This window comes from Bos javanicus, chromosome 5 (genome assembly GCF_032452875.1).
Source record: "Bos javanicus breed banteng chromosome 5, ARS-OSU_banteng_1.0, whole genome shotgun sequence".
Taxonomy (NCBI): Eukaryota; Metazoa; Chordata; class Mammalia; order Artiodactyla; family Bovidae; genus Bos; species Bos javanicus.
The window spans coordinates 117,753,144-117,778,517 of NC_083872.1; the positions used below are offsets into that span (position 1 = coordinate 117,753,144).

At 57.3% G+C, this 25,374-nt stretch overlaps 1 protein-coding gene across 1 annotated transcript in view; it reads left to right on the forward strand.

The window, feature by feature from the left end:
• Positions 1-25,374, forward strand: part of TBC1D22A (TBC1 domain family member 22A) — a 257,407-nt gene that overhangs the window by 219,473 nt on the left and 12,560 nt on the right. Inside the window, exon 12 of the mRNA XM_061418891.1 lies at positions 15,536-15,631. Coding sequence (XP_061274875.1) covers positions 15,536-15,631 — 96 coding nt within the window. The remainder of the gene's footprint in view (positions 1-15,535; positions 15,632-25,374) is intronic.

The following is a 25,374-nucleotide window of genomic DNA, read 5'->3' on the forward strand; positions in this document are numbered from 1 at the left end:
TTTCCTGGGAAGTTGGAAGAAACCCATTCTTCTCCCCCAGGTATTCCACTCCTGGGTTATTTGCACTCAGAGCTACACTGTCACGAGCCACATGTGGCCGTTTAAATGAATATTATTGAGAATGTGAAGAACTGAAACATGAGTTCCCTAGTTCCACCAGCCACCTTTCAAGTACTCAGGGCTCCCCTGCGGCTGGTGGCTGCCAACTACACCGTGCAGACCTGAGGCCCTCCCATCACTGCACAGAACTCTGAGCGGCGCAGAGGTCCTCACAGCGCCCTTGGCCAGCGGCTGCAGCAGCGCTGGGAGCTGTGAGACGTGCAGATCGCTGGGCCCCTCCCAGCCGCCTCTTGGGTCGGGTGCTGGGGTGGCCCTCCCTGGTTCCGGAGCACAGGGTGGTCTAGAAAGACTCCTGGGTGTGCACAGGCATTCCAGCAGTACTGATCTGTAGCAGCAGGAAAGGGAGGAGACTAAAGACCCGTCGGCAGTAGTGTGGGTGAAGAAACTGGAGCCTCATTGAGGCGATGGACACCAGCAGTGACCTGCAGCCTGTGAGGCAGCCGCTGTGTATCTCAGGGACGTGCTGTTTGTGTTTTATTTGGCTCCACCTTGGTTGCAGCACAAGGCATCTTCGATCCTCATTGTGGCATGTGGGATTTGTTGTTGTTGTTTCTGCATGCGGGATCTTTAGTTGCAGTGTGTGAATTTTTGGCTGTGGCACGTGAGATCTGGCTCCCTGACCAGGGATTGAACCTGGGCCCTTACATTGGGAGGACAGAGTCTTAGCCACTGGGTCACCAGACAAGTCCCAGGGACACAGTGTTCAATGAAGTAAAAGTCCTCGGTTCACACACTTTGTGTTACATTTATCTAAAGTTCAGATCCAGAAGGAAACAACTGTGGTGCAAAGATTCAGGAAGTAGAGGAACCGATAAACACAGTCGGGGATGACGTTTACTCTCCAAGGGCTGCAGCCTCAAGCAGAGGGCCAGGCTGGCTATGGGGAAGCTTCCGCACTGAGCGCTTAGTTTTTCTCTCCAGCAGTGGATGGTAAGCCGAAGAATTCTTGTTCTGCTGGTATGCTTTTATTCCCATGTATTTAAGACATATTTTGTATTAACTCAATATTTAGTTAAGCAATTTAGCTAACCAGTTTTACTAAAAATAGCAAAATATAAAAGTATTTGGTTGGTCATGAATGAAGTTTTTCCAAAAAGTAAAATTGAGCACCAAAAATATTATTTTAAATACCCAGAGATTCGATGAATATTTCATTCATGTAATCTTAAAGTATATTTGTCAGATTTTGCTTGAATTTTCCTTCCTAGCATTTGTTCTTCCTTTGGGGACATAAAAGGATTAGAAATAAAATGCTGGGCAAAGCTCTGCCGATCGAAACTCAAGCAGAAGCAAAACAGGAATGATAAGATTAAGAAGACTAAGGGAAATTGTGTTGAGTTAATTAAAGATGGCCGTTTTATTGCAGTAAAATAATATTCAAAATATATGTCCTAAGTCACGGAGATAAGAAAACATAAAGCCAGGATCTGATAGAAAGATTACAGTTGTAATGGAGAGCTTTAATTCTCTCTTATCAGTGTACCAGTTACCAAACAGAAAAAAATAATGGCCAAGGATCCGAACGGTATAATTTTTACCGTTGAGTTAATCTTTACTTACCAGGAACCCAGAGAAGGGAGAATAGCTGGACTCGGTTTAGAGGAAGTCACACGGCCGTGTGCATCCCGCCTCCACGCAGGTGTGCCCTGGTGAACGTGCAAAGCATGTGAATCTTCATTACACAGTGAGGATAAAGTCGTGCGTACCCCCAGGTTGAACGTTTTCAGCACACTGGTGCCGAGTGTGCGACGTCTGACGAGTGTGACGTGTCCGTGAGCCTCCGCCCTTCTGTCCCCGTGTGAGGGGCTGGGGCCCAGACCAGGGAGCTGATCAGCCTCCTTTTCTGAAGATCAGAAGGGCTGCCCCTAACTAGGTAGCGGGGACAGGGGAATCTCTGTAGTTATCATTATCAGTATTATTTCTTGCACCTGAGTGTCAGTCTACAGTTATCTCAAAACAAATGGTTTAGTGAGAAAACAGCCCCGAGGCCCTTGTCCCCCTGAGCGTCTGGTGTGTATGCCGCAATGCTCGTGTTTGTTGTTTAATCGCTCAATTGTGTCCGACCCTGTAGACTGCAGACCGCCAGGCTTCTCTGTCCATGGGACTCTCCAGGCAAGAACACTGGAGTGGGTTGCCGTGCCCTCCTCCAGGGGATCTTCCCGACCCAGGGATCAAACCTGCATCTCTTACATCTCCTGTGTTGGCAGGCGGGTTCTTTACCCCTAGCACCACCTGTACACGTGTGTGTGTGCGTGCCAAGTCGCTTTAGTCGTGTCCAACTCTTGTGACCCTATGGACCCTAGCCCGCTAGGCTCCTCTGTCCTTGGGATTCTCCAGGCAAGAACGCTGGAGTGGGTTGCCATGCCCTCCTCCAGGGGATCTTCCAAACCCAGCAGTCAAACCCACATCTCTTAATGTCTCCTGCGTTGGCAGGCGGGTTCTTGACAGTATACTGGTGCCGCCTGTGTGGGTGGAGTTGTGTTTGTACAAGGGGCGAGGTTCTCCAGCGCCCGCCCAAGGGGAGCCGTCAGCCGCTAGTTGGGTCCAGGAAGCTGATAGGAGGGGCGGGCAGACCACAGGGAGGGGAGGACAGGCCGCAGCAGGTCAGCAGCTGGGCCGGTAAGAACACCCAGGGGCTGATCACTGCTTTCACCAGCAACACGGGCTCTTACCTGCTGGCCCAGGAACAATCCAGAAGACAAGCTGAAGGAAATACAAAACACAGTGTCCACAGGGCCTACCCGTTAGAGGGCTGCCTGTGGTCGCAAAGGGCCCACAGCCCCGTGGGCGTCCCTTAGCCTGGGCAGCTCGACTGATGCTTGGGGGCTGGCGCATGGCTCCTCACAGTGGGCGCAGGGGGGCGCACTTCCCGCGTGTGGCTGCAGGGCTCGCGGCCACATCGTTAACGGCAGGGAAAAGGCACAGACTGTGTGGGCTCTGTCTCTTGTTGGTCAGTTGGTTGAGAAACTGAACAGACACATGTACAGACAGACAGACACACAGGTTTTTGTGAGCACACGTGCATTTACCTATATTGCAGACAAAAGAGAAAAGTCAGTGAAAAGGCAAGCCAGATGCCAGTGGGAAAGGTGTGACTTCGGGGGAGGAGAGGCGGTGTTTGGGGGCAAGTGTGCCACCTGACTTTTCCAAACGCAGCTCGGTCGAGGTCTTTACTGTGGCATCACGTTCCGCTTTTCACAATTACAAAACTCTAAGCAAGTGGGCCTTAAAAAGCATGAACAAAATTAAGATGTAAAAAACGGACCTCGCTGTATCTCTGGTTGGTGGCCCCAGTGACACAGAGAAACATGACTTCAAGGAGACTCTTGAGCAGTTTGCATGCTCAGCCTCGCAGCAGACATCTCAAACAGAAAACAATTGCCAAAAAATTTAAAACCTCTACTTGGCAATCAGATTGTCAGTGTTAACGTTAGTGCTATCTGGAAGCTATTGCTTATGCACACACATGACACATAAATACATACATTAGGGTAAAGCAAATAAGTAGTTATGATAATGTTATAGGAAATAAGATTTTGCACCTAAGAGGAAGGAGAATCAAGCATAAAGTCAAAGAAGGAAAAGCTCTGGAATCTTAAATACAAGTCAAGACTCAGTATGAACCTGTGACGTGTTCTCTTTAAAAGCAGTAAAATCCCTTCTTCTGACCTCCTCCACTGAAGATTATTGGGTCCAGTGACAAATCCCGGGGAAGCAGACACCGGCCCCCTGGCGCCTCCCCCACCCCCAGCTTGGAGCCTCTGTATCATTTCCTGTGACGAGGAAGGAGGCTCCTCAGGGTCAGGCAGGAATGTTCTAGAAGACTCTGCAGCATCTCATCATATAGAGTGCTGGGACCTCTCCTAGACTGCTCGGAAGCCCAATTTAAAGGGGTCGGAAATGGGCAGATTGAACATCGGGAAATATTGTGACGGCAGGGGATTAAAACACACCAGATAATGTTGGAGTCTGTGAGGTCATCGTGATTTCTAAATTAAACCCTCACCAGCTCGCCTCTGAAGGTTGCCCATACATCACCTGGTGAACACAAGGGATGGTTCCTGTGTGCTTTTCCTTGTTTAGCTCACAGGAGGTTCTTTTCTCTATCGTCAGTGTTTTCTACCAAATCTGGGAATTCCCTAGAGAATGGCTGTTAGGTGAATGTGGATTCTTTGTGCTCAAATTTGTTTTGAAGCAATAACAGTCTTATTCGCAGCCTTATTTGCAAGGGGGCTGGTGTAAATCCTGGGCTTCCCTTGTTAACTCAGCTGGTAAAGAATCCACCTGCAACATGGGAGACCTGGGTTTGATTCCTGGGTCAGGAAGATCCCTTGGAGAAGGAATAGGCTACCCTCTCTAGTATTCTTGGCTTACCCTGGTAGCTCAGCTGATAAAGAATTTGCCTGCAATGCGGGAGACTCAGGTTTGATTACTTGGTGGGGAAGATCCCCTGGAGAAGGGAAAGGTTACCCACTCCAGTATTCTGGCCTGGAGAATTCCATGGACTGTTTAGTCCATGGGGTCGCAAAGAGTTGGACACGACTAGCAGTTTTCACTCACTCCTGGTTTAAGTCTTGGCCCCAGATTGGTGCTTGAGGCCTTTTGAATGTTCGGTCATTGGGAGCTGACAAGCTTTGTCCATAACTGGGGACGGGAACACAGCCTTCCTTCCCTTAATCAGTGTTTTGGTCATTTTCTGAATGCCACTGTGTGTAGAAGCTCTGGGCCAGCTCCTGGGGGAGACCCAGGAGAGGGCAGGGTGTGTCCTTGTCCCTGGAAGTTCACAGTGCAGGCGGCTCTCAGACCTGACTCTGTGACAGCCTCCTGGGAGCTGGTTAAGAATGAAGAGTCTGGGCCGGGGACCAGGAGACTGGGGTTCTGCTTCTGCATCGTGCTCAGAGTGGACATCTCTTGGTCCATCTGAGCCTTGTCCACCCGGAGGCACATCTCCTGGTGCCAAGCACTGAGCAGCGTGAAGACACGGGGATGTGAGGCCCGGCTGCTGCCTGCAGGGAGCTCTGCGCCAGCCGGACGTCGTGATTTCTCAGGACGCGCTCACACCCTCCTGTCTCGGGTGACACCACCAGAGGCTGTGCCACGCGCACCTCCCCACCACCGTCTGCTCCTGTAGTCCCCTGGCTGAGTAACCCTCGGGACCCCAGTCCAGGAGGCAGAAAGCCCGACATTTCGGCCCAAATCCATGTCCTTTGGTGCTTTGTTGTAGCAAATGAGTGGTCTGCCCCTGTCCAGGTGGACACAGGCCCCACGGGGTCTGCAGGCCATGATTGCTCTGCTCTGGGAATCCACCTCGTTCATGTACTGCAGAATGAGAGTTTACAGAGACCCCCTCATGAGGCCGCAGGCCATGCGGGCATGCTGACAGAGGTGGGCGTCCAGAGACCCCCTGTCTTCTGGAAGCGCGTGTGTGGCCCTCGCTCCCTTAGGATCCTGCCTCTGCAGTGCAAACCCTGAGGCCTGTCCTGACATCCTGGGGCCTGAGAACGTGTCTGCTGGCCCAGCACTTGCTTCTCACGGAGGAGCCTGAGGTTCACCGGGAACTGAGCCGTCTGTCTGTCTTTAACAGGGTTCACACTCGGGCTCACAGCGAGACAGGTACTGGGGTGTCAGCTTTGTTCTCGAGCTCTGTCCTGGTGCAGAACTTGGTGCCATGCCCATCGAATGTCACCCTCACCCCAGAGAGTAGACACACACTCTGCCCCACCTGGATGAGCCCGTGGCAGCTGAGGCCGGGTGGGAGCTGGGGCAGGCCCGCTGCCCTGTCTGGGAAGGCAGAGAGGCCCCCATAGACCCATGTCTTCAGCAGGGAGGGCCTTCTAAGGAGCGAGCTGCACACGCGTGTCCTGATGTGTGGTGGGGACTTGGCAGTGAGCCCCGGAGGGAGACCGCACAGGCCTCAGAGTCAGCCAAGGGAGGCCACGGGACAGGGCGGGGAGGGGAGGCCGAGGTGGGCAGCCTTTGAAGCCCCGAGAGCAGGGAGGTGCCTCTGGAGAGACCTGGGGGGAGGCAGGGCTGGGCTGTGGTGGGGGTGTAGGGACCGGTTCTGAGCACGCTCGCCAGACAGGCAGGGTGATGCCCACGCTCTCCCGGCCATGCCTGTGGATGGCCAGGCGTGCCGGCCTGCTGGTCCAGCAACCGGCAGTGCTACACGTACTCGCAGGGCTGTGATAGGAGCCTGGCTCGTTCACCAGAAGCTGCAGCTCACTCCCTCTCTTTCTGACCTTTCTGCTCTCCCGGCTCGGTTCCGTCTACAGAGAGAACTGAATCTTTGAGTTGTTGGCTGGTGTCATGTCATATCTTGCTTCACAGAAAAAGTAATCAGGACCCACAGCAGGATCGTTTTCCCTTTTAATTTGCCAAGAATGTCCTTGACAGACGTTAAACCGCGGCACAGACCCTCAGGCTGGACAGCGTAGCAGAAAGGCCTGTAAGGTGGTGCCCGCAGACCTGCAGTGATCCTCGGTCTCACGAAGGCGCCAGGCCGTCAGGGGTGTGGTGTTTACGTTTGGGGGTGGGGGGCCCCTCGCTCGGGCAGCCGAGGTCACTGACTGTGTGGTGCTGGCTCTGGCCTTGCAGTCCTGCAGAGCTGTGCAATCCATGGGGTTTTGGCAGCAGCATTCAAACAATGTCTTTGATTTCATCCATAAAGGAGACACGTTTGCAGCAGGCAGCACGGCACTCGTGATGCATGAACATGTGGTTCCCCCTCCCCCAACGTCTCCGGGAGGTGCCGGGTGGTCCGTGCCCGGGGGCCGAGTGTCATGCGGTCTGCTCCAGTGCCTGTGCTGGGGGCTGTGCCAACATATTTAAAGCAGGGCCACTGTTTGGCTCTTAACTGGTTTTCACTGGTGTCCCTTGTCTGCATTTAAGGATCAAATCCTCCCTTGTGACTCTGAGCCATAGAAGCTTGTAACTCCTTAGGGACCGTCGACTTTTCTTTTGACTAACTGAGTATGTAAGCCACTCGTCTGTCGTTTCAGAGGACCGAGGACGTAGCACTAGAGAACACCTTTCTGATTGCGGATGGGTCACGAGCTGGGTGATAGCTAATTTTGAGTGTCAGCCAGGCTGGGCCATGATACCCAGATGTTTGGTCAAACAGTGTTCTGGATGTTTCTGTTAACTTGGATGAGTGTAACCTTTAAGTCAGCGGACTCTGCATAAAGCGGACTGCCCTCCAGAGCATGGGTGGGCCTCATCCAATCAGTGGGAGGCCTGAATGAAACAAAGGCCAACCTCCCTGGAGCACGAAGCCATTTTGCCTCCGAAGGGAAGGCCTTTGCAGTTGAATAGCATCAGGTCTCCCCTGGGTCTCCAGCACACTAGACTTCCCCAGCAGATTTTGGTCTTCCCAGGCTTCTACAGTCAATCTGTGTGTGTGTGTGTCTGTGTCTGTGTGTCTGTGTGTGTCTGTGTGTGTGTCTGTGTCTGTGTGTGTGTGTGTCTGTGTGTATCTGTGTGTGTGTGTGTGTGTGTGTGTGCGCGCTCGCGTGTGCTATGTTATCCCAACACACACACACACGTCCCTGTGGTCCTGTTTCTCTGGAGAACCCTGATACAGCATCACCCAAGGAGTGGAATTTTTTAAATTCATTAGGAACTTTTAAAGAATTTTTCATATTCTTTGTTATTTGATGCTTTTTTTCCAGCTTTAAAATGTTCCTCAGAGTTGGGAATTATTGATAATGTCAGAGCAGCCGCAGGAGGGTCACCTTCCCTTTCCCAGACCAGCCCTCCCTGTTGGAGGAGCATCCAGCCAGTGACTCCCGGCATGAATCTGACGGGCGATGACCTTTGTCACCCAGCCATTGGGAATGCCCTGAGACGTGGACAGACACATGCCAATAAGTATCTGGTGAGAGCTAATAGAGATTGGCATAGAGATAATAGATCAGTCACCGTGAGGCCGGCTGGATGGGCACCAGCTCATTTATGCCTCAGGATCCGGCTGCATAATGAAACGTGATTTACAGTTCCATTACGGAACCAGGCCCCAAACACGCGGGTGTCGGTGTGAATTTTAAGATGGCCGTGCTCTGCATCCATGGTAGGTAATTGTGTAATGCACTGGCCTAGTGATGAATATTTCAAAGGAAGTCATCGCGGAGGTTTTGCTTGCACAGCTGAAGTTGGTGCTCTTGAATCTGCACAGAGAACCGGGAACGATTCCCGTCATTTGAATGGCCTCAGAAATCCATCTACGTAAATACACACGCTCGGGAAAATCTCTCGTGCCAGAAGGCCACTCGGTTTTATTTCAGGGCCAAAAATTATAAGGAAAGTTTAATGATGCAATTAAAGGTGAAAAATTGTTCCTTTTATCACCGTTTCTCTATTATAAAAAATGGAAGGAAAACTGTTTCTTTGCCTGATTGCCTGCTTTTCAAAAAGTGTGTCGTGCGCAGCTCATTTGCATTTAGCTAATCATGTAGTCGTTTTGAACTTCCATTCTATCATTTTATAAGCAAACCTCGATCCACTGCAGAGCCTGACACGCAGTTTGAAGAAAACTCAGAACGTTAGGAGGCATCCAGGTCCATCCTCCGCCTCCAGCCAGTGGCTAGGGGAGAGGGGAAGGGCCGAGAGACCCAGGGTCAGTTGGACCGCATTACGTTCTCCTCCTCTGCTGCTGCTGCTGCTAAGTCACGTCAGTCGTGTCCGACTCTGTGCGACCCCATAGACGGCAGCCCACCAGGCTCCCCCGTCCCTGGGATTCTCCAGGCAAGAACACTGGAGTGGGGTGCCATTTCCTTCTTCATCTCCTCTGAGCTTCTCTCAAAAGTCAAGGCTTCTCCCCGGGAGTGAAAACAGGCCCGCAGCCCTGCCCCGGCTGACGGAGGTCAGAATCCAAGGGTGAGGGCCTCCGGGGCAGAGTCAGTGACAGCAGGGACCCTGCGGCCATATGACGCCCCGAGTGGGGCCGGAGCCCCAGGGGTCAGTGGTCCCGCACCCAGGGACCCTGCGAGGGGCCGTTGCCAGTCGGTCGCCAGTGTTTTCCTTCTGTTTTGATCATCAGAAGTCTCTTTAAACTCTTCACTGGAGTCCAGGAGGTTTACGACGTGGCGTTGGTTTCCGCTGTGCAGCGAAGCGAGACAGTTATCCCTGCGCATACGGCCCCTCTGTTAGCTTCTTTCCCATATGGATCGTTGCAAAGCACTGAACAGAGCTCCCTGTGCTGTACAGGAGGCCTTGTTGCTGTTCAGTTGCTAAGTCGTGTCCGACTCTTGCGTCCCCATGGACTGTAGCCCGCCAGGCTCCTCTGTCCATGGGATTCTCCAGGCAAGAATACTGGAGTGGGCTGCCATTTCCTCCTCCAGGGGATCTTCCCGACCCAGGGATCAGATGCGCATCTCCTGCACTGCAGGTGGATTCTTTACCTCCAAACCGCCGGGGAAGCCCACGGTAGGTCCTTATTAGTTATGTGTGTATTTTAAAAGTCTTCAGTGTAGAGAGAAGCTCACGCCTGTGTACTCACTACCCAGGTGTGTCAACTCTGACCGTTTATCATTTTTGTTTCCGATTGTTTATTACTTATTTAAAAATTTAATTTCACATATGCCATTCAGGCTTTCTTCCTTATTTTCCAGAGATAACCACTACCTTGAAATTGGTTTTTATAAAATTTCTACATGTGCTTTTTTTAATTTTCATTTTCTCCACATACATATACACCCATAATCAATTTGTATGCTCTTAATGAATATTCTGAAATGTTTTATAAACGGCATCACACGTATTCTTTTGCGACTTGCTTCTTGTGTTCAGCTTTATTTTTTAATACTTACTCATCTTGGTGGATGTCGTTGTATTTCATTTATTTTCACCTTTTATGGTTTCACTGCATGAATGTGTTATAACTTATCCATTCTCCTGTTGAAAGACATCTGAGCTGTCTCTGAGTCTTTTGCAGTTGCCAGCAGCACTCAGTCTTCTCACCCTCTGGCTCAGGGTGTGCCCGGTGTAAGACGGGCCTTTTCTGCGTTACAGGAGGTGACCATCTCGACATTGCACGCTCTCCAGTGAGGCGCGCCCCTGCCCCCAGCACGTGCAGAATTCCTTTCAGCCCACGTCCTCCCCTGAACTCTGCAGTCTTCACAGTTTCTAGGCCTTGTCCATTTGAAAAACAGGAGCTGACTTCTTCCTTCTACCCACCTTGGTCTCTGCATCCCTGCTTACCCGTGAGTGTGAGCAGCTTGTCCTGTTTTCACTGACCACGCAAGGGTGTTCACATCCTTGGCCCGCTTTTCTTACCAGGTAGCCTGTCTTCTTCTGTCTCATAGGGGGATTTTATAGAAAGACGCATGCTGTGGCTCCTGTCCTTTGTCAGTCATACGCGCTCTGCAGATGGGGTTTGCTCGTCTGTGACTCGTACCTTTACCGTAATTCTAGTGCATTTGTCACACGAAAGTTTAAAATTTTTGTGTTGTCAAATTTACTGGGTTTTTTTCTTTTTTAATTGATGCTTATGCTCTTAAGGTTTTGCCTTTGCAGGCTGCTTTGTAATCCACTTTGAATTGGGGCTTATGGCATGAGGTAGGGATCTAATTTTACTCTCTCCTTATGGATAGCCAGCTATTTCAGTATCATTTATCAAATAATCCTTTCTTCCCCAGCTGGTCTGCCCACCCTTGTCTGCCAAAGACAGATGTCCACATTAGCATTAGATTTTGGATGTCTGATCCGATTAGAATGGGAATGGGGCTCTGAGTGGTCATTTCCAAGTGCGTCTGGGACCTTCTGTGAATTGTCTTTTCCTCAGCTAGAGAGGTTTATGGTTTTTAAATGTGGTGTTTGTTATAGGAGCAGTGTTTCTACTTGGCCTCCAGAATTTCCCGGCCTCAGAATTCCGAGGGTGAACATTTGGTAGGAGACTCTGCTTCCAGGCTTGTTTTTCAGAGAGGTGATGGACAGTGCACTGCCCGTCCAGCCGCAGCCCTGGCCCCCCTTGTGGCTGTTCCGTCGTGCCAACGTCACCAGCAGCGTGTGGTCTGAGCCCCTGCCACCCCGGTGCTGAGCAGCAGAAGCCCGGCCACTTTCTCTACACGTGAGCCTTGCAGGGTAAAGTGCGGAAGACCAAGCAGGAATTTCATGGCGCTCACGGGAGCCCCTGGCGGTGCGATCCCGTCTGGTCCTAGGGTATCTTATCAGCGCAGCTCCGTTTTCTTAATTAGCGAGTAAGACAGGGTGACACTAAAATGATCTGAAATGTGGTTTGCCAGAATGTTCTCTTGTCGTATTAGCCAGAACCATCAGCATCTTGAGGAAAATATCCCTGACCCGCTTCTTAAAGGGTTGGAGTGTTTGCTCTGCAGACCGCCTGGCGGCCCTAGGAGGCTGGAGCGTGGCGGCCTGAGGAGGCTGGAGCATGGCCTCCAGTGCAGGGAGGAACGGCGTGTGGTCGGGGGCACTTCCTGTGGACCGGCGAGCCCTGCCCTTGTCCAGCGGACGTCCTTCCCCTCCTCCACGCCTCGGCCCGCTCCCCCGCCTGTGGGCCAGTTGAGTTGGGCCCCAGGAGCAGAGCCCAGGCTTAGACAGGACTGTCCAGACCAGGCTCACCTGGTTTCTGAAGCCACCCGGGCTCGCAGGAGTTTTTCCTGAGTGCTGGCTCTGGGCCCAGGGCTGTGGCTGTGGGTGCACGTGGCAAGCGCAGGGACGGGCCGGCAGGGGGGTCACCTGGGGCGGAGGCTGGCCCGGTGGGATGGGGCCCTGGATGCCGTGAGGGGCCGTTTCCTCCGGATCTCCGACGGGGGGAGGTTTCCAGCCGAGCAGTGGCGGGATCACAGGAATGGGGGGCTGAGACTGTGGCAGGGCGCTCCCACCACCCCGTCCGCCTCTCCCCGGGGCTGCAGGAGGAAATGAGAAGCTGGCGTCTTTGCCCCTCCTATCCCAGCATAAGCTCCCACGCACGAGGCCTGCTTGTGGGTCCCGTCTCCTGCCGAGCAGCCTTGCCAGCTCCCTGGCTTCCTTCTCCTCCCAAGTCATCTGGAGCCTGGGGAGGTGGGAGAGGAGGGTTTGCAGCCTGGCCCAGTGCATGGCGGCTGGAAGGCCTGGACCAGGGCAGACCCTCCCCAGAGCCGGCTCTGAAATGGCCCCCATGCTGTGGCTCCTGGTGTGAGTGCCGGGGGTGCCCACTGTGGTCATCGAGAGCCCTGCCCTGGGGGCTTCCCGGGGGCATGTCCTTGGTCCCTGGAGAGTGCCGCGTGCTCCTGCATCCCCCGGGCTTGTTGTTAAACGGCTGGTCCACTTGGCTGATTTCACACCAGTCGGGAAGGCCCCTATCGTAGGTGCTGGATCCCGAAGATGATGGAGACCCCCTGTTCCTAGGGGGCCCCGGCCGTGGGCTGTGTGACGTGCTGCCTCCTCGTCTCTCCCACTCCGGGCAGCCGATGGGGATATTTATTGTCCAGGTTAAGCTTCATTAAAGCAGAAGCCCACTTTCCATTAGGATATGAAATTTTTATTTATTAAATTGCTATTTTAGTGTAATTTACCAAGTCATTGAAGACAAACAATCCACTTAAGTGAAGCTGTAAACCTCCGTTTTCCCCGAATGCCGTGTTCCCGTGAACGCGTGGCTCACGCCGCGCTCTGCTCGTCAGCTCTGGAACGTTGTGGTGGCAGTTCCGCACTGTGTTGGCACCGGGGACTGACTTCGTGGAAGATGATTTTTCCACGGACCAGATGGATGGCTCTGGGGTGCTTCGAGCACAAGGCGTTCATTGCACACGGGAACCTAGAGCCGCTGCTGACTGAAGGCACAGACCCACAGCCCGGGGTCGCGGACCCATGTTATGGGACACAGACTCTGCAGCCCACCCTCCTGAACGCCGAGTGAGGGGCTGGCACCTGCCAGGTCATTCCCAGGCCTTCGCCCGGTGGCGGGGAGCCCCCGGCAGGAGACTCATCTGGAACCCGTCCAGGGGCCGAGCAGCTGCTGCCGCTCGCCTTTGTCAGCCGCGGCCATGCCCGTTAGGGAAGAAGGAAGGAAAGCACCTCCCGTCAGGACCTCCGAGCGCAGCCCTGCACTCACGTGGATTTGCAGTCCCAGTTCATTTCGCTCACTCATCTACAGTATTTCAGGCTGAAGGTTTAGTTGAAGCCAGTCTTGGGATAATAGCGAGGGCCTTTGGCTTCTGGCATAAGTAAATACGAATTTTTTTTTCCCCCTAAAGAAAAACATTTTCGATACACATCTCAAAGACTTCCAACAGATAGAAGTTCCAAAGAACATGTCGACAAAAAAAACGAGTGAATAGTCAATCTAAGAAAAAAGGGTCTTCCCAGGTGGCGCTCGTGGTAAAGAACCCACCTGCCAGTGCAGGAGACACAAGAGATGAGGGTTTGATCCCTGGGTCAGGAAGATCCCCTGGAGGAGGAAATGGTAACCCACTCCAGTATTCTTGCCACGGACAGAGGAGCCTGGTGGGCTACAGTCCATGGGGTCACAAAGTCAGACATGACTGAAGCAACTTAGCATGCCTTTTATTCGGGCCAACCTGAAGATAATAACCTGGGAGACAGTCTTTCAGAAAGCTCTGAGGACTGTTCCTCCCATTAGAAGCTGAAGCACAGGTATGTATTAGTAGATATTTGAGAGAAGGAGTTCCACATCAGATGACAGATGGACAGTTTGCCTGCTCCAGATCTGCACGTACGAGGCAAGCGGTAGGTCATCCTGAGCCTCACAGGGTTAAGGCTTGCTGTCTCACCTTTTTGGTGCCGGGAGAGAGTTGCTCTTGGCGGGGAGCAGGCGGTCCGTGTCTCCTGGGGGTCTGCTTCACGTGTCGGGGCACAGTGCACGCCAGCGAGGAGCAGTGACCTAGGCAGAGAGGGATTTGTGTCAGACACTTTTTGTCCTGCCTTAACAGTAAATTTATTTCATCACACACAAGCTCTGAGAGGGGGAATCCCTAATGTCCGAGGAGGCAGGCTACCAAGAGTTCTCTCAGCAGAGAGAACGGGCTGCAGAAAGAGAGCCACAGAGACCGCAGAGTTCAGAGTTACCTGTGATGTGCTGGAAAACAAGTTCAACGTGTTCAAAGTGATGAAAAAGGAACACAGTGAGCGCGAAAGGAGGAGGAGAGGGTAACTCACAATTTACAAAGCCGGCCTGAGAAGCCACGCAAGTTTCAAATGTGACAGATGAGTCAGACAGGAGTTGTGATCCAGCTGAAGAGACGACCAGTGAACTGGAAGACAGAGTGGAAGAAAGTGCATCTCCTGGAGAGACGAGAGGTGGCGCTTATGAGCAGAGAGGTTGAGTGAAGTGGAGAACACGGAAAAGGCCTCACCGCCACCGCACCTAGGTTCTGAGAAAACACAGAGAGCTGGAGGGGGATGCGGTGGATGTCTGCCTGGCCGCATGAGTGACAGTTTTCCAAAACTGATGGAAGCTCCCACGCTCAGAGTAGCTCTAGCAGAATAAATATTACAAGGAAAATGCGCAGCATCCAAGACAAGCAGGGTATCACAGAAGCAGCCGGAAAGAGGAGCTTGGTTTCCTACTGGGGAATGTGGCTCATCTCAGAAGCAGCCGGAAAGAGGAGCTTGGTTTCCTACCAGGGAGTGTGGCCCAGGACCTTGGGGAGTGAGGCCCAGGACAGCCGCCCTGACCTCCTCGCTGTGTCTGGAACCTGCCGGCAGCCTCGAGCCTCAGGGCCTTTGCCTACCCCCCCCACCCTGATGTCTGCACGGATGGCCCTCTTTGGGTCTCTGTTTGAATGTCTCGTTAGGCGACTGAGCGCTGTATGTAACACACCAGCCCCTCCCTGAGTGCCCTGGTGTTTCCCATCCTTCTTCCTCACCTAGTATTTTTTTTCCAGAGGGTGTCACCATCTTATGCAATGTGGATTTTATTTTTTTTTACTTAGTAAACTGTTAGCAGCATCGTGCAGCTGTCACACCGACATGGCACCACAGTGCAGGGGGCACCCTGGGCACCCTGGCTGCGAACCTTGGAGGCGTTTGTCTGAACTGAGGCAGCGGCCGAGGAGGGGCTTGCAGCGTTCCTGCCGTCCACACTTGGCGGTCACCGTCGTGGCCAGGCAGTGCCCGGGCGGGGTGCCTGCTCTGCTGCCTGCCTCCCGGCCGGGGCCAAGAAATCAGCCTCTGTGGGGAAAGCGGGGGCCCCCCTCCCACGGGGCTGCGTGGAGTGGGGGCCTCTGAGACTGGCCTTCTGTCATCGCTGCCCATCATCCGTGCAGGAAAGCCACGGGGCCTGCTTGCCCTGCACGTCCGCTGTGGCTGGCCGCCAAATCAGAGAAAACCGTCTTTGTTTTAATGAGACGAGAGTCAGGAGCGAGGGCCTTGCGTGCCGGCGCGCCGGCTGGCCGGCTCCGTGTTCCCGGCCGGCCCGTGGGGGCCGCGCCCTGACCTTCTCCTCTGTTCTGTCTTGCAGTCGGAACCTGAGGGCTTCGCCAATTTCCATCTGTACGTGTGCGCTGCTTTTCTCGTGAGATGGAGGAAAGAAATACTTGAAGAAAGAGATTTTCAAGTAAGTGAATGTCTTTTCAGGAAGGCCCCAGGTGTGATCCCCTGCCTGGGGAGAGAGGGGAGTTAGCTTTAGTTCTCGGGGTTGTTTGCGGAGGAGCTTTGAGACGCGCCACCCATGGTCAGCGCTGACCTGCAGGCTGAGACCCCGCGGCCGGGGGCGTAGGTCACGGGGGGCCTGGGCTCTGTCGACACCAGCTTGCTAAGCTTGCTGACACCTGGGCCGCTGGTGTGCGTACCCGTCACAGTGGCCTGGGGGCCCCTGGGAGCCTCACGATGGCTGTGGGAGTGGGGCGTTAGGGAAGGGGCAGGCACACCATCCGACAGCCTGGCTGCCGGGCACCCGGGCGCTGTGTGACCCTGGGCTGGTGTCTTAGCCTCTCTGACCCACGTTCCCGCAGCCGCTCAGTCCCCGTTCCTCAGAGGCTCTGTGCTTGCTTGACCCGGGGGCTCCAGGCGGGCTGAGTGCCTGCCCGTCCTCGCCCCACATGTGCCCGTGTAATGTGTGTGGCGTTGACCCCCGGGAGGCCCGGGCCATTGTGGATGTGGTGAGGAGGCCCGTGGTCAGGCTTTGCACCCCCGGCCCCTTAACTTCCTCGAGCCGCTCTTCCCTCTGAGGGAGGGAAGGAGGCCCTGCCTCCTGGGTGGCAGCGTAGTGACAGCGGGCGGCCAGCCAGCCTTGGTCCCTTAGCCCCCTGCTTGTCCGACACCCTGCGGGCCTTGCTCGTCCCGCCGGGGGCTGTGGGGAGGACCCGGCCAGCCCCCCCGACTGCCCAGGCCTTCCATCCTGGCCACCAGGAGACACTGGGCAGGGAGGTCCTCTGCCCGGCCCACAGAACCCGGGGCCCAGCCTGCCCTGCCTCCAGGTGGGCAGCGGGAGAACAAGGTCATTTTTGCCCGCTCTGCTCGGGCACGTGGAGGTGCAGGGAGAGGCAGGCGCTGGGCCGGGTGACCGAGTGCGGGGAGTGGATGCAGGTGGTGGGTCCGGGCTCCTCAGGGGCCACCGTCCACGCAGGCACGGGAGAGCCTGCTGGCCAGCCGGACCATTCACATAAAGGGAGAAGGCCTGGCTTCCCTGGCGGCGGCGGCCAGCATCCAACCCCGCGCCCCACCAGCGCTCACCTCGTGGACAGATGACGCAGGGGCCCGGGTCCCCGGCTGACGCCGTCACAGGGTTCTTGCTTCTGTTTCGCTGGGGCCTCTGGCTGGGGAACAGTTCCCAGAGGCCCCAGGCAAATGTTGCTCGCTCCCTGCTCCCCTGGGGGCCCGCCTGGTGGAGGGAGGCGGGCAGGAAAGAGCCGGGGGCCGTGAGAGTGCTCGAGAGTGCCTGAGCTCAAGGCCCGTCCCGGGGACAGCTCGAGACCCCAGTGCTGGGCGGCCACTGAGCCTCTCCGGCCCGAGACATGGCTGAGTTCCGGCTGGGGACAGGGGCCTGAAACCACAGAGTGACCTCACACAGGGGCCTTGCCCCTCTGCCCGCCGTTTCTGCCACCTGCTCCCCAAACGGAGGCGGTGCTGCCAGGGCCCGAGGCCGCCAGGAGCTGCCCTGGATGCGAGGGCCCCTGAGCTGCGTGGGAGGAGGTGCCCGGTAGGACAGCATCTACCCCTCCTGGCCCGTTAGGACTGGAGGGCACCACTAGGGCAGCTGGTGGGCACTTTTTGCAGCCTCTCAGAGCCCTGCTCACTAACCTCGATGTTCACCGGGACCAGGGGACCGGCTCAGCCTGGCAGCCGGCGTGGCCACAACTCTGAGGAGTGTCGAGAGTCGCTTTCCCCTGATCTCGCATCAGACTCAGGCCTGGCTGTCGTGGGGATGGATGGGGGCCAGGCTGTGAACGCTCAGTGTGATGTGGGGAATTGAGCTAAGTGGGAAAGGCAAGGAGAAGAGAAAACAAATTAAATAAAGCACCTTTGGGGCCCTGGTGGGCACAGGGCAATCGTGTGTGGAGTTGTGACATTTCAGGAAAATGATTCTGCATCCATGGGAGGCAGCCCGGGCGTCCAGCAGCAGAAATCCCCGGAAAAGGCTCCAAGAGCCTCCCTCTGCGCGGATCCGTGGTTGCCGCCGCGTCGTCTCTGGGGACTAGTCATTTCCCGGGGTGGGTGTCTTAAGGAGGAAGGCCCAGCTGTGCAGGCGCTGCAGAGCGGGGCATGGGCGTGGCTCCCGCGTCCAGTTCCCAGAAGCTCAGTGAAGTTGGCCCAGGCCAGCGGTCTGGTTGTGTCCAGTTCCACGAACATCCATGAGGGTTGCTGGGTGCCCTGGCTGGAGGGAGGTCCCTTGCAGAGTGGACGGTCACCCCTGCCCTGAGCTCTGGGAGCTCGCTGTGCATCTGTTGAGCAGGGGACCGCGTCCCACCTCTGTCTGCACACCGCCCACAGGCTGCACACATAGGGTATCCAGAACCACCTCCTCCCCGCACCCGCATCCTGCCTCCCACCCGCTAGAGCCAGGGAGGCCCGAGCCCGTGCGGAGGGCCTGATTCTACCCTCCCCCTGCCTTTTTCTGACCAGATTCTGTAGGGTCTTTTGGGGGAGGAGCCTCCCCACGTGCAGTCTTGTCCCCTGGAGGTGCGCCTGGCACACTGACCTCGCCCCAGCCCCAGTGGGGTGTTTCAGAGTAGGACTCGGGGCCCAGGGAGGGTGGGTGGCCTAGGTCCCCACCATCCCCCGCTCAAGCACGCGTGGCTGAAGTCGCCTTTGGAAGTCAGGGTTCAGGCCCTGAGCGATTGTGTGCCCCTGCATGCGCCTCCTCTCCCACGGGGATGCGGAGGTGGTGCTGCCTGGCTCCTCAGCTGGGTCGTAAGTGCAGCTTATAAAGCAGCTGACAGCGAGCATCCCCAGAAGATCGTTCTGTGTTATCCAGAAGCCCAGGCTGCTTCGTTTGGCATTCCAGGACGTGGGGTCGGGGCTGGAGATCTGACTGCAGCCCTTGTGCAGGGCTGAGTGGCCCTGGCCCTGCTGTTGGCGGGTCATGGGGGCGAAGCACCCAGGCGGGTGGTCCCTGCTGCCCGGCCGTCTCTGGGGTGTGTGACCCACAGCGTGGGAGCAGAGATGCTCTGTGACCTTGGAAGCTCCCCCACATGGGAGCTGGCATCATGGTTCTCGACGTACAGGAGGGCACGTCCCTTAAGCGCACAAAACGTCAGCATCCTGGTCTCATTTTTCTTCAGTCGGGAGAGCAATTAACGTTTGGTGGACAGAGCGCGGGGCTTCCGTGGAAATCATGGACCTTCTCCGTGGGGCCCTTGGGAGCTGCGAGGTCTGTAAACGTTTCGGGTGAGGTCATCAGTGGCTGCGTGTCTGTTGATGAGTGACCCGCCTCGTGGGGAGAAACGGCTTCCCGCGCATTTGTGGTGACTGTAGCTACGGGAGGCTGTGAACGAGGGCAGGGCCCCATCTGCAAACCCCAGTCGGCCCGCGGGGGCTCAGTGAGTGCGTGGTGGCCGCTGCGTCCCCGCGCCCCACGTCCTGGCTGTGGGAGGGCCCGCGGTGGGGCTCTGCTTGCCCGGGCTCTTGTCACCCCGTGACTGCCGCTCAGCGGGGCCTGAGTGGGGACGGGCAAGGGCGGCGCCCGTGGGGGTCATCTGTCTGCTCTGATGTCCCCACCGCCCCCTGCCCCGGGCCCTCCCTGTGCTTCTGTCTCAGGACTCCTTACCCCCATGGGGGCAGGCAGGCCGGGGTGGACAGGGCCTGCGCCGGAGATGGGAGGAAACCGAGGATTCACGGGTCGGGTACCCGCCTGCTCCGAAAGGGGAGTGCGTTGGTGAGGGTGGGGCTGAGTGTGCGGGTCAGGGTGGGTGCTGATCAGATGAGCCTGAGAAGGAATGACGGGGTGCCCCACCCGCCTTTGCCCCCCGCCCCCCAAAGCCCTTCCCTCTGCCCTGAAGCCAGGGGGCGGACTCAACGGGAAGGTTCTGGAAGGATTCCCGCCCTCTGTCCCCCAGGGCCCTGTCGTCCAGCGCGTCCTGCCTCCTGGTGGAAACGGAGGCGCCTGCCGTGTGGCGGGATGTCCACGTGCTACGTCTCAGCTCACTGCTCTGTCCCGCCTGCATTCGGGGCTCCAGCCCCTCCCAGACAAGTCCACCTGCGTCTTGGCCTCGGTGCCCTCGGGCCCCTGATGCACTAATCAGCTCCCGGCCTGGTCCCTTCTCCTGGGTGGTTGGAGCGGCCGCGGGGCAGGGTGGACAGCACTGCTTCTCTCCGCTGAGTGGCCTTCCAGAGCTTAACGCTCCGGGGTTCTGTGTTCCGGCCTGTGTTCACTCGACGTGCCAGATGTCAGGAAATGCCAGCGTGAAGATCGACTGTCTCTCTCTCTATTGTTTCAAGGCATTTTAAAGACAAAATTGGGTCAGTTGACGAGCGATCTTTAAGCACATCATGCTGTCCTGTGCTCCCTTGGGTCACGCGTGTTCAGGGGTTGGGGGTGCATGGCCGTGGGTGGGCCAGCTGCTGGCACCGTCTTGACCGGGAGGTCCAGGGATGCCTAACCCCTGCTGCGAGCTGCCCCGGGTGAGACGGTGGAGCTCAGGAGTGAAGACTTGCTCGGTGCTGGGCGCGTGGCAGGGCAACAGCTGTGCACTCACGTCCCACGGGTGGGCGGGCAGGCAGGCGCCGGAAGGCAGGAGCGGTCAGTTCTGCAGTGTCGTGTCCTGCCCCGTGGCTGCCCTGAGGTTCCAGCAGGGAGTCCTGTCCCCGAGGCCGCTCTGCCCCCGGCGGAGGGGAGCCTGACCTGGGCCAGCCGTCCGTCCACAGGGGAAGGACGCTGGGGAGCTGCAGGCATGCTGGGCCAAGCCCTGTGGAAGGCTGGTGGGCCCGGCCTGTCCTCCAGGCTGGAGCTGGACGCCTGCAGGGCAGGGGCCGTGTTGGGCACACAGAATCGGAGCTCCGCCAGCTGCAGCATCCCGTGCCAAGAGACGTGCCTGGTGCTGGCGGGCAGGGGGTCCTGCCAGTGAGCCAGCTGGGGCCAGGGTGACGCAGGCATAGAGGCTGAGGTTGGGTCTGTCCCCTGGAAGAGCAGCAGGCTCTCCGTAGTGCTGTGAACCCTGCCCGGGAGGAAGGAAGTGACCCAGTGGCTGCGCGTGGAGCCGGCCTGGGTCCCTGAGCACCGTTGTGGCCATGGCCTCAGCGTCTGGCTTCCTGCCGTGGCCGAGCAGCCCCGTCGCTGTCGGGGGCGGTGGCACCGAGCATGTTTGACAGAGGCCACGTCCTCCCTGTGGGCTGTTGAAGTAACTCGAGTGGCTGCGACAGCACTGTCTCGGCACCAGAGGAGGGGCTGGGCCTCAGAGAGGGTGACCGTCCACACTCCGGCCGGCCGTGTGCCTGGCTGTGATCTGCGTGCCTGGATGTGGAAGGTGCCTGAGGGCGCTCCCTTTGGGACAGGACACTCTCGCCGCTGCCAGCCCCTGCCCCATGTGGAGGGAGGCCTGGACCGCTGACCTGAGTGGTCCTCCTGGAGGCCTGCCTGCCCACCCTGCCACCCCACCTCCTGGTGCTGTCTTCCCGAGGGCAGCCCCCCAGGGCGGCGGGGGCCTTGTCGCCTCAGCTGTCCCTCCCCTGCCCCTGGGCTCCTGCCCCCACCCTCCCAGGGGGCTGTCGTCACCCAGGAGGTGTGTGTCCCCACCTCGTCAGGGCTGTGCGCTGGGGTCGTCTCCCGGGAGGTGTGTGTCCCCTGCCTCGTTGGGGGCTGTGCGCTGGGGTCGTCTCCCGGGAGGTGTGTGTACCCCCCTCGTGGGGGGCTGTGCGCTGGGGTCGTCTCCCGGGAGGTGTGTGTCCTCCCCTCGTGGGGGGCTGTGCCCTGGGGTCGTCTCCCGGGTGGCGTGTATCCCCCCTTCGTGGGGGGCTGTGCGCTGGGGTGGTCTCCCCGGTGGCACGTGAAGAACAGCGATAAGAGTGAGCAGTGGGCTGCGGAAAGTCGATTCTGTCCAGGACCGTCCGCAGACACAGCTGTGCTCCTGTTGAATCGGCCCGCTCTGCTGTGGGCTCCACCCCCTCTGGGAGATGAGCCGCTGGAACCTGAGCCCCGGGACCTGGCCAGGCCTGGTGGCCTTGGGGCTGCTCCCAGGCCCCTAACTTTTACCTGGCACGCCGGCGTGTGGCTGTGTGCCCGCTGGCCACCAGGCCCCCCGGCCCCGAGCTGAGTGTGCAGGTGCGCCTCCCTGTGTGGACGGCCGGCGCGGGCGGTCCACACGCACTCCCCAGGGCCTGACTCTCCCCTTTCTCTCCTGCAGTTCTGCCAGGGTGAGCACAGGCACGCCCTGCTGGTGATCCTCAGGCTCTGCAGGGCGGGCGGGGCCCTGCTGAGAGGTCCCAGTGACCCCAGCCCCTGCACGCCCGTGATCTGAGAGCTGAGATGAGTCGGTGCTGGCTTCTTAGTGACTCATGGACGTTAAGGAGGTCCCAGGACCCCAAGGACTCTTGCTGGTCCCTCCAGCAGTTTCCCTTCCGGGCCGGCCATTCCCATCAACTTGTGGATGAGGGTCAGTAGAGGGTCTTCAGGAAGGGGGAGTGTTATGGGGTCAGCACTGTCCCCGTGTATTCTCACTCCAATCCCATTCTGCAAAATTAAAAAAAAAATTGTTAAAGCTATCTATTTATCAGTTCAGTTCAGTTCAGTCGCTCAGTCGTGTCCGACTCTTTGCGACCCCATGAATTGCAGCACGCCAGGCCTCCCTGTCCATCACCAACTCCCGGAGTTCACTGAGACTTACATCCATCGAGTCAGTGATGCCATCCAGCCATCTCATCCTCTGTCGTCCCCTTCTCCTCCTGCCCCCAATCCCTCCCAGCATCAGAGTCTTTTCCAATGAGTCAACTCTTCGCATGAGGTGGCCAAAGTACTGGAGTTTCAGCTTCAGCATCATTCCTTCCAAAGAAATCCCAGGGCTGATCTCCTTCAGAATGGACTGGTTGGATCTCCTTACAGTCCAAGGGACTCTCAAGAGTCTTCTCCAACACCACAGTTCAAAAGCATCAATTTTTCGGCGCTCAGCCTTCTTCACAGTCCAACTCTCTTTATTTATGTATATGTATTAAAACCCAGAAAGTTCGAAAAGCCTTTTTACCGAAAACAAGCCACTCCCTCTCCCCGCCCCCTCCCACGGGATGGGCAGCACTTTGGATCTGCAGGTGTTGTCGTTAGTATTGTTCTGTGTGTCTGCCTGTCTTTCCAAATTGCTGTTTCTTGATTGGTTTGCACAGCGACCCCTCAAGCAGCAAGGGGAGCGGGGCCTCCGTGCTTCTGCCTGGGCCCCGGGTCCCCAGGGTCCTGGGCGGATGGCAGCCCGGCCGCGATGCTCCCTGGGGCAGCGGGAGCCGCTCATGGGTTCAGTAGGTCCCCTTCCGTCGTCCCTGGACACGGGCTGCTTTCCCTGGACTGAGTGGCCGAGTCGCCCAGTTCTCTCTGAACTCGTCATGGAGTCGTCCCCGTACGGTTTATCAGAAGCGGCAGCTTCTCCGGAAGTCCAGCGCCTGGACCCTGCTGCCGGCGTCCCGCATGATGCCCCTGCCCTCTCGCTGGGCCGGTGCCCCTGCGGCCTGACCGCACAGTCATTTAGGTGACGTCTATAAAACGTAACATCCTGCTCACTTCATGACCTGTTCAGCTTCACCTTCGTATGAAGGTGATGAAGTTTGAGCATCCTCGTGGGTGGGAATTTGTCACTTCCCCGCAGTCCCTGGCACACACCAGGATCTCTTAGCCGCGGTAGATGAATTCCTGGCCGTGAAATGACCTCAACGTGAAATCTGAAAAATCCTTTCATGTCTGCGTATGGAAAGGTATATTTAATGTGAGGCTTGGCCGCGTTGTAATTGTTCGTCACGCGGCATCTCTGAAAGTGCCCAGTCGGGGACCAGGCAGGTTGTGAGCCCCTCTGCCGAGGGCAGCTTGGGGGCCCCAGGCCCCAGAGCCTGAGTGTGAGACAGGCCCCAGAGTCGGCCTGGCGGATAGAAGGGGCTGCCGTGCCCTGGGCTTTGGTGTCCAGCTCAGCCGCCCCCAGGGGTGGAGTCGGGATCTGCTGGGGAGGGAGTCTGGGGTCCTGGGAGGGGTGTGCCTGGAACCCGCTGGAGCACTGGCGAGAGTGCTCCCTCCCCCTCCTGCCTGTCCCCTCCTCGACCCCCTCCCTCCCTTTCTCCGGGTGGAGGGTGACGCTGCAAGCCCCGAAGGGATGCCCTTTTCCTCGGGGCTGGATGCCCGCATCCCTGGGTCCGCCCACTGGTTCCTGCGGGTTCGCAGTCCAGCCTCCGTCAGGACCAGCCTGCCCTGCAGGTGAGTGGAGGGCGGCCCAGAGCAGCGGCTTCTGCCAGGGTCTCTCTCCCTGCTCATTTCTGCCGTGAATTAGTCTTGCCATTAAAGAAAAAATTACACCCACCATTCAAATCATTAATTGAAAGGCCCTTATTATCTCATTAATGGTGTTTGATATCTAAGGCAGATAGACTCGGAGAAGCTCATCTGTTCAGTCCCCGAAGTAATGTAATTACATCTCGGGCCTTATTAAAACGTCTCCCTCGCAGCCCCTCAGCCGTCACGCGTTCCATCTTGCCACCTCGCAGGACGCCCGAACGCATCTGTGTGGAGACAAGCCCGCCCAGGCCTGGGTGGGCCCGCGTGGACGCGCCGGCGGGCCCGGATGCTTGGAAGGCTTCCTGGCCGCGGCAGGTCTGATGCAGGGTTGTCAGGTGGCGGAACTTGGAGGGAGGCGCGGACCCCGTGGCCTCAGCGGCCACTTGTGCGGGCTGCAGAGGCCGCGAGGCACGCGGTGCTCCCAGGAAACCTGGGGCAGGAAGAAACGACACCGCTGCTGACGGCCTGGAGAGCGCATCCCGCCCGCCCTCCTGCCGGCCCGGGGTTAATGGTCACCCCCTCCGGCCGCCTGTGCGGAAGGAGCCCCTCTGCCTCGCGGGGCTCTGGGTCCCCTCTGCTCCTCTAACTCTGTGCTGGTTTCCACGTGACCGTCACGCACCCCGGGCCCCCGGGCTGTGTGTTGGGTCGGGGGATGCCGCCTGGAGGGAAGCAGGCTCCAGCCAGCCTGCCTCCCAGGCCGCAGAGCGGGTAGCAGAGAGGTGGGCGGGGGTGGGTTTGGGCTGCCCAGGTCACCAGCGGAGTGGGCACAACAGGACCCAGGCAGGGGAGGAGGAGCGAGTGGCTTGGGGGGCCTCTGGCCCCCCTTCCAGGCTGGAAAATGAGGCTCAGAGAAGTGAAGGAACCGCAGGGCTTGGATGCCAGCTTCCTGGGGCTCCTGGCTGCGACTGCCCTGTCTGGGCCTGGGACACAGGGCATGCTCCCACCACCCCTCTTCCCCCAGCCCTGCAGGCCTGGCTCACCCATCCCAGCCCCGGACAGCAGGTTCAGCACGAAGGTAACAAGCTTGGCCACAGGGTCCTGGACTCGCCAAGGCCTCACCCCTTGAGCCTCATAAATAATAGAGAGAAGATGAAACGAGATGGAAGCATTAGAAGAAATCTGCCTTGCCATCCACTTTCAATGCTAAAAGCCCTTGATCTGTGCGGAACTTTCATTTTGTTACCCTAATTAGTTTGCGGATTTTCAGGGCAAACACGGTAGGATTTCTCGATTCAATTTTGGGGTGTTTGTTTTTTGAGACAGAGCTCACAGCAGTTGCATTGATCTTTTTAATTCCTCATGCAAAGAGAAAATATTTGCTCTCCCCTCGTTTGGTGTGTCTGATCCTCCGCCGGGCAAGCGGGGCCGAGGGGCCAGCAGATGGGACACAGGGGCTTGGCGGA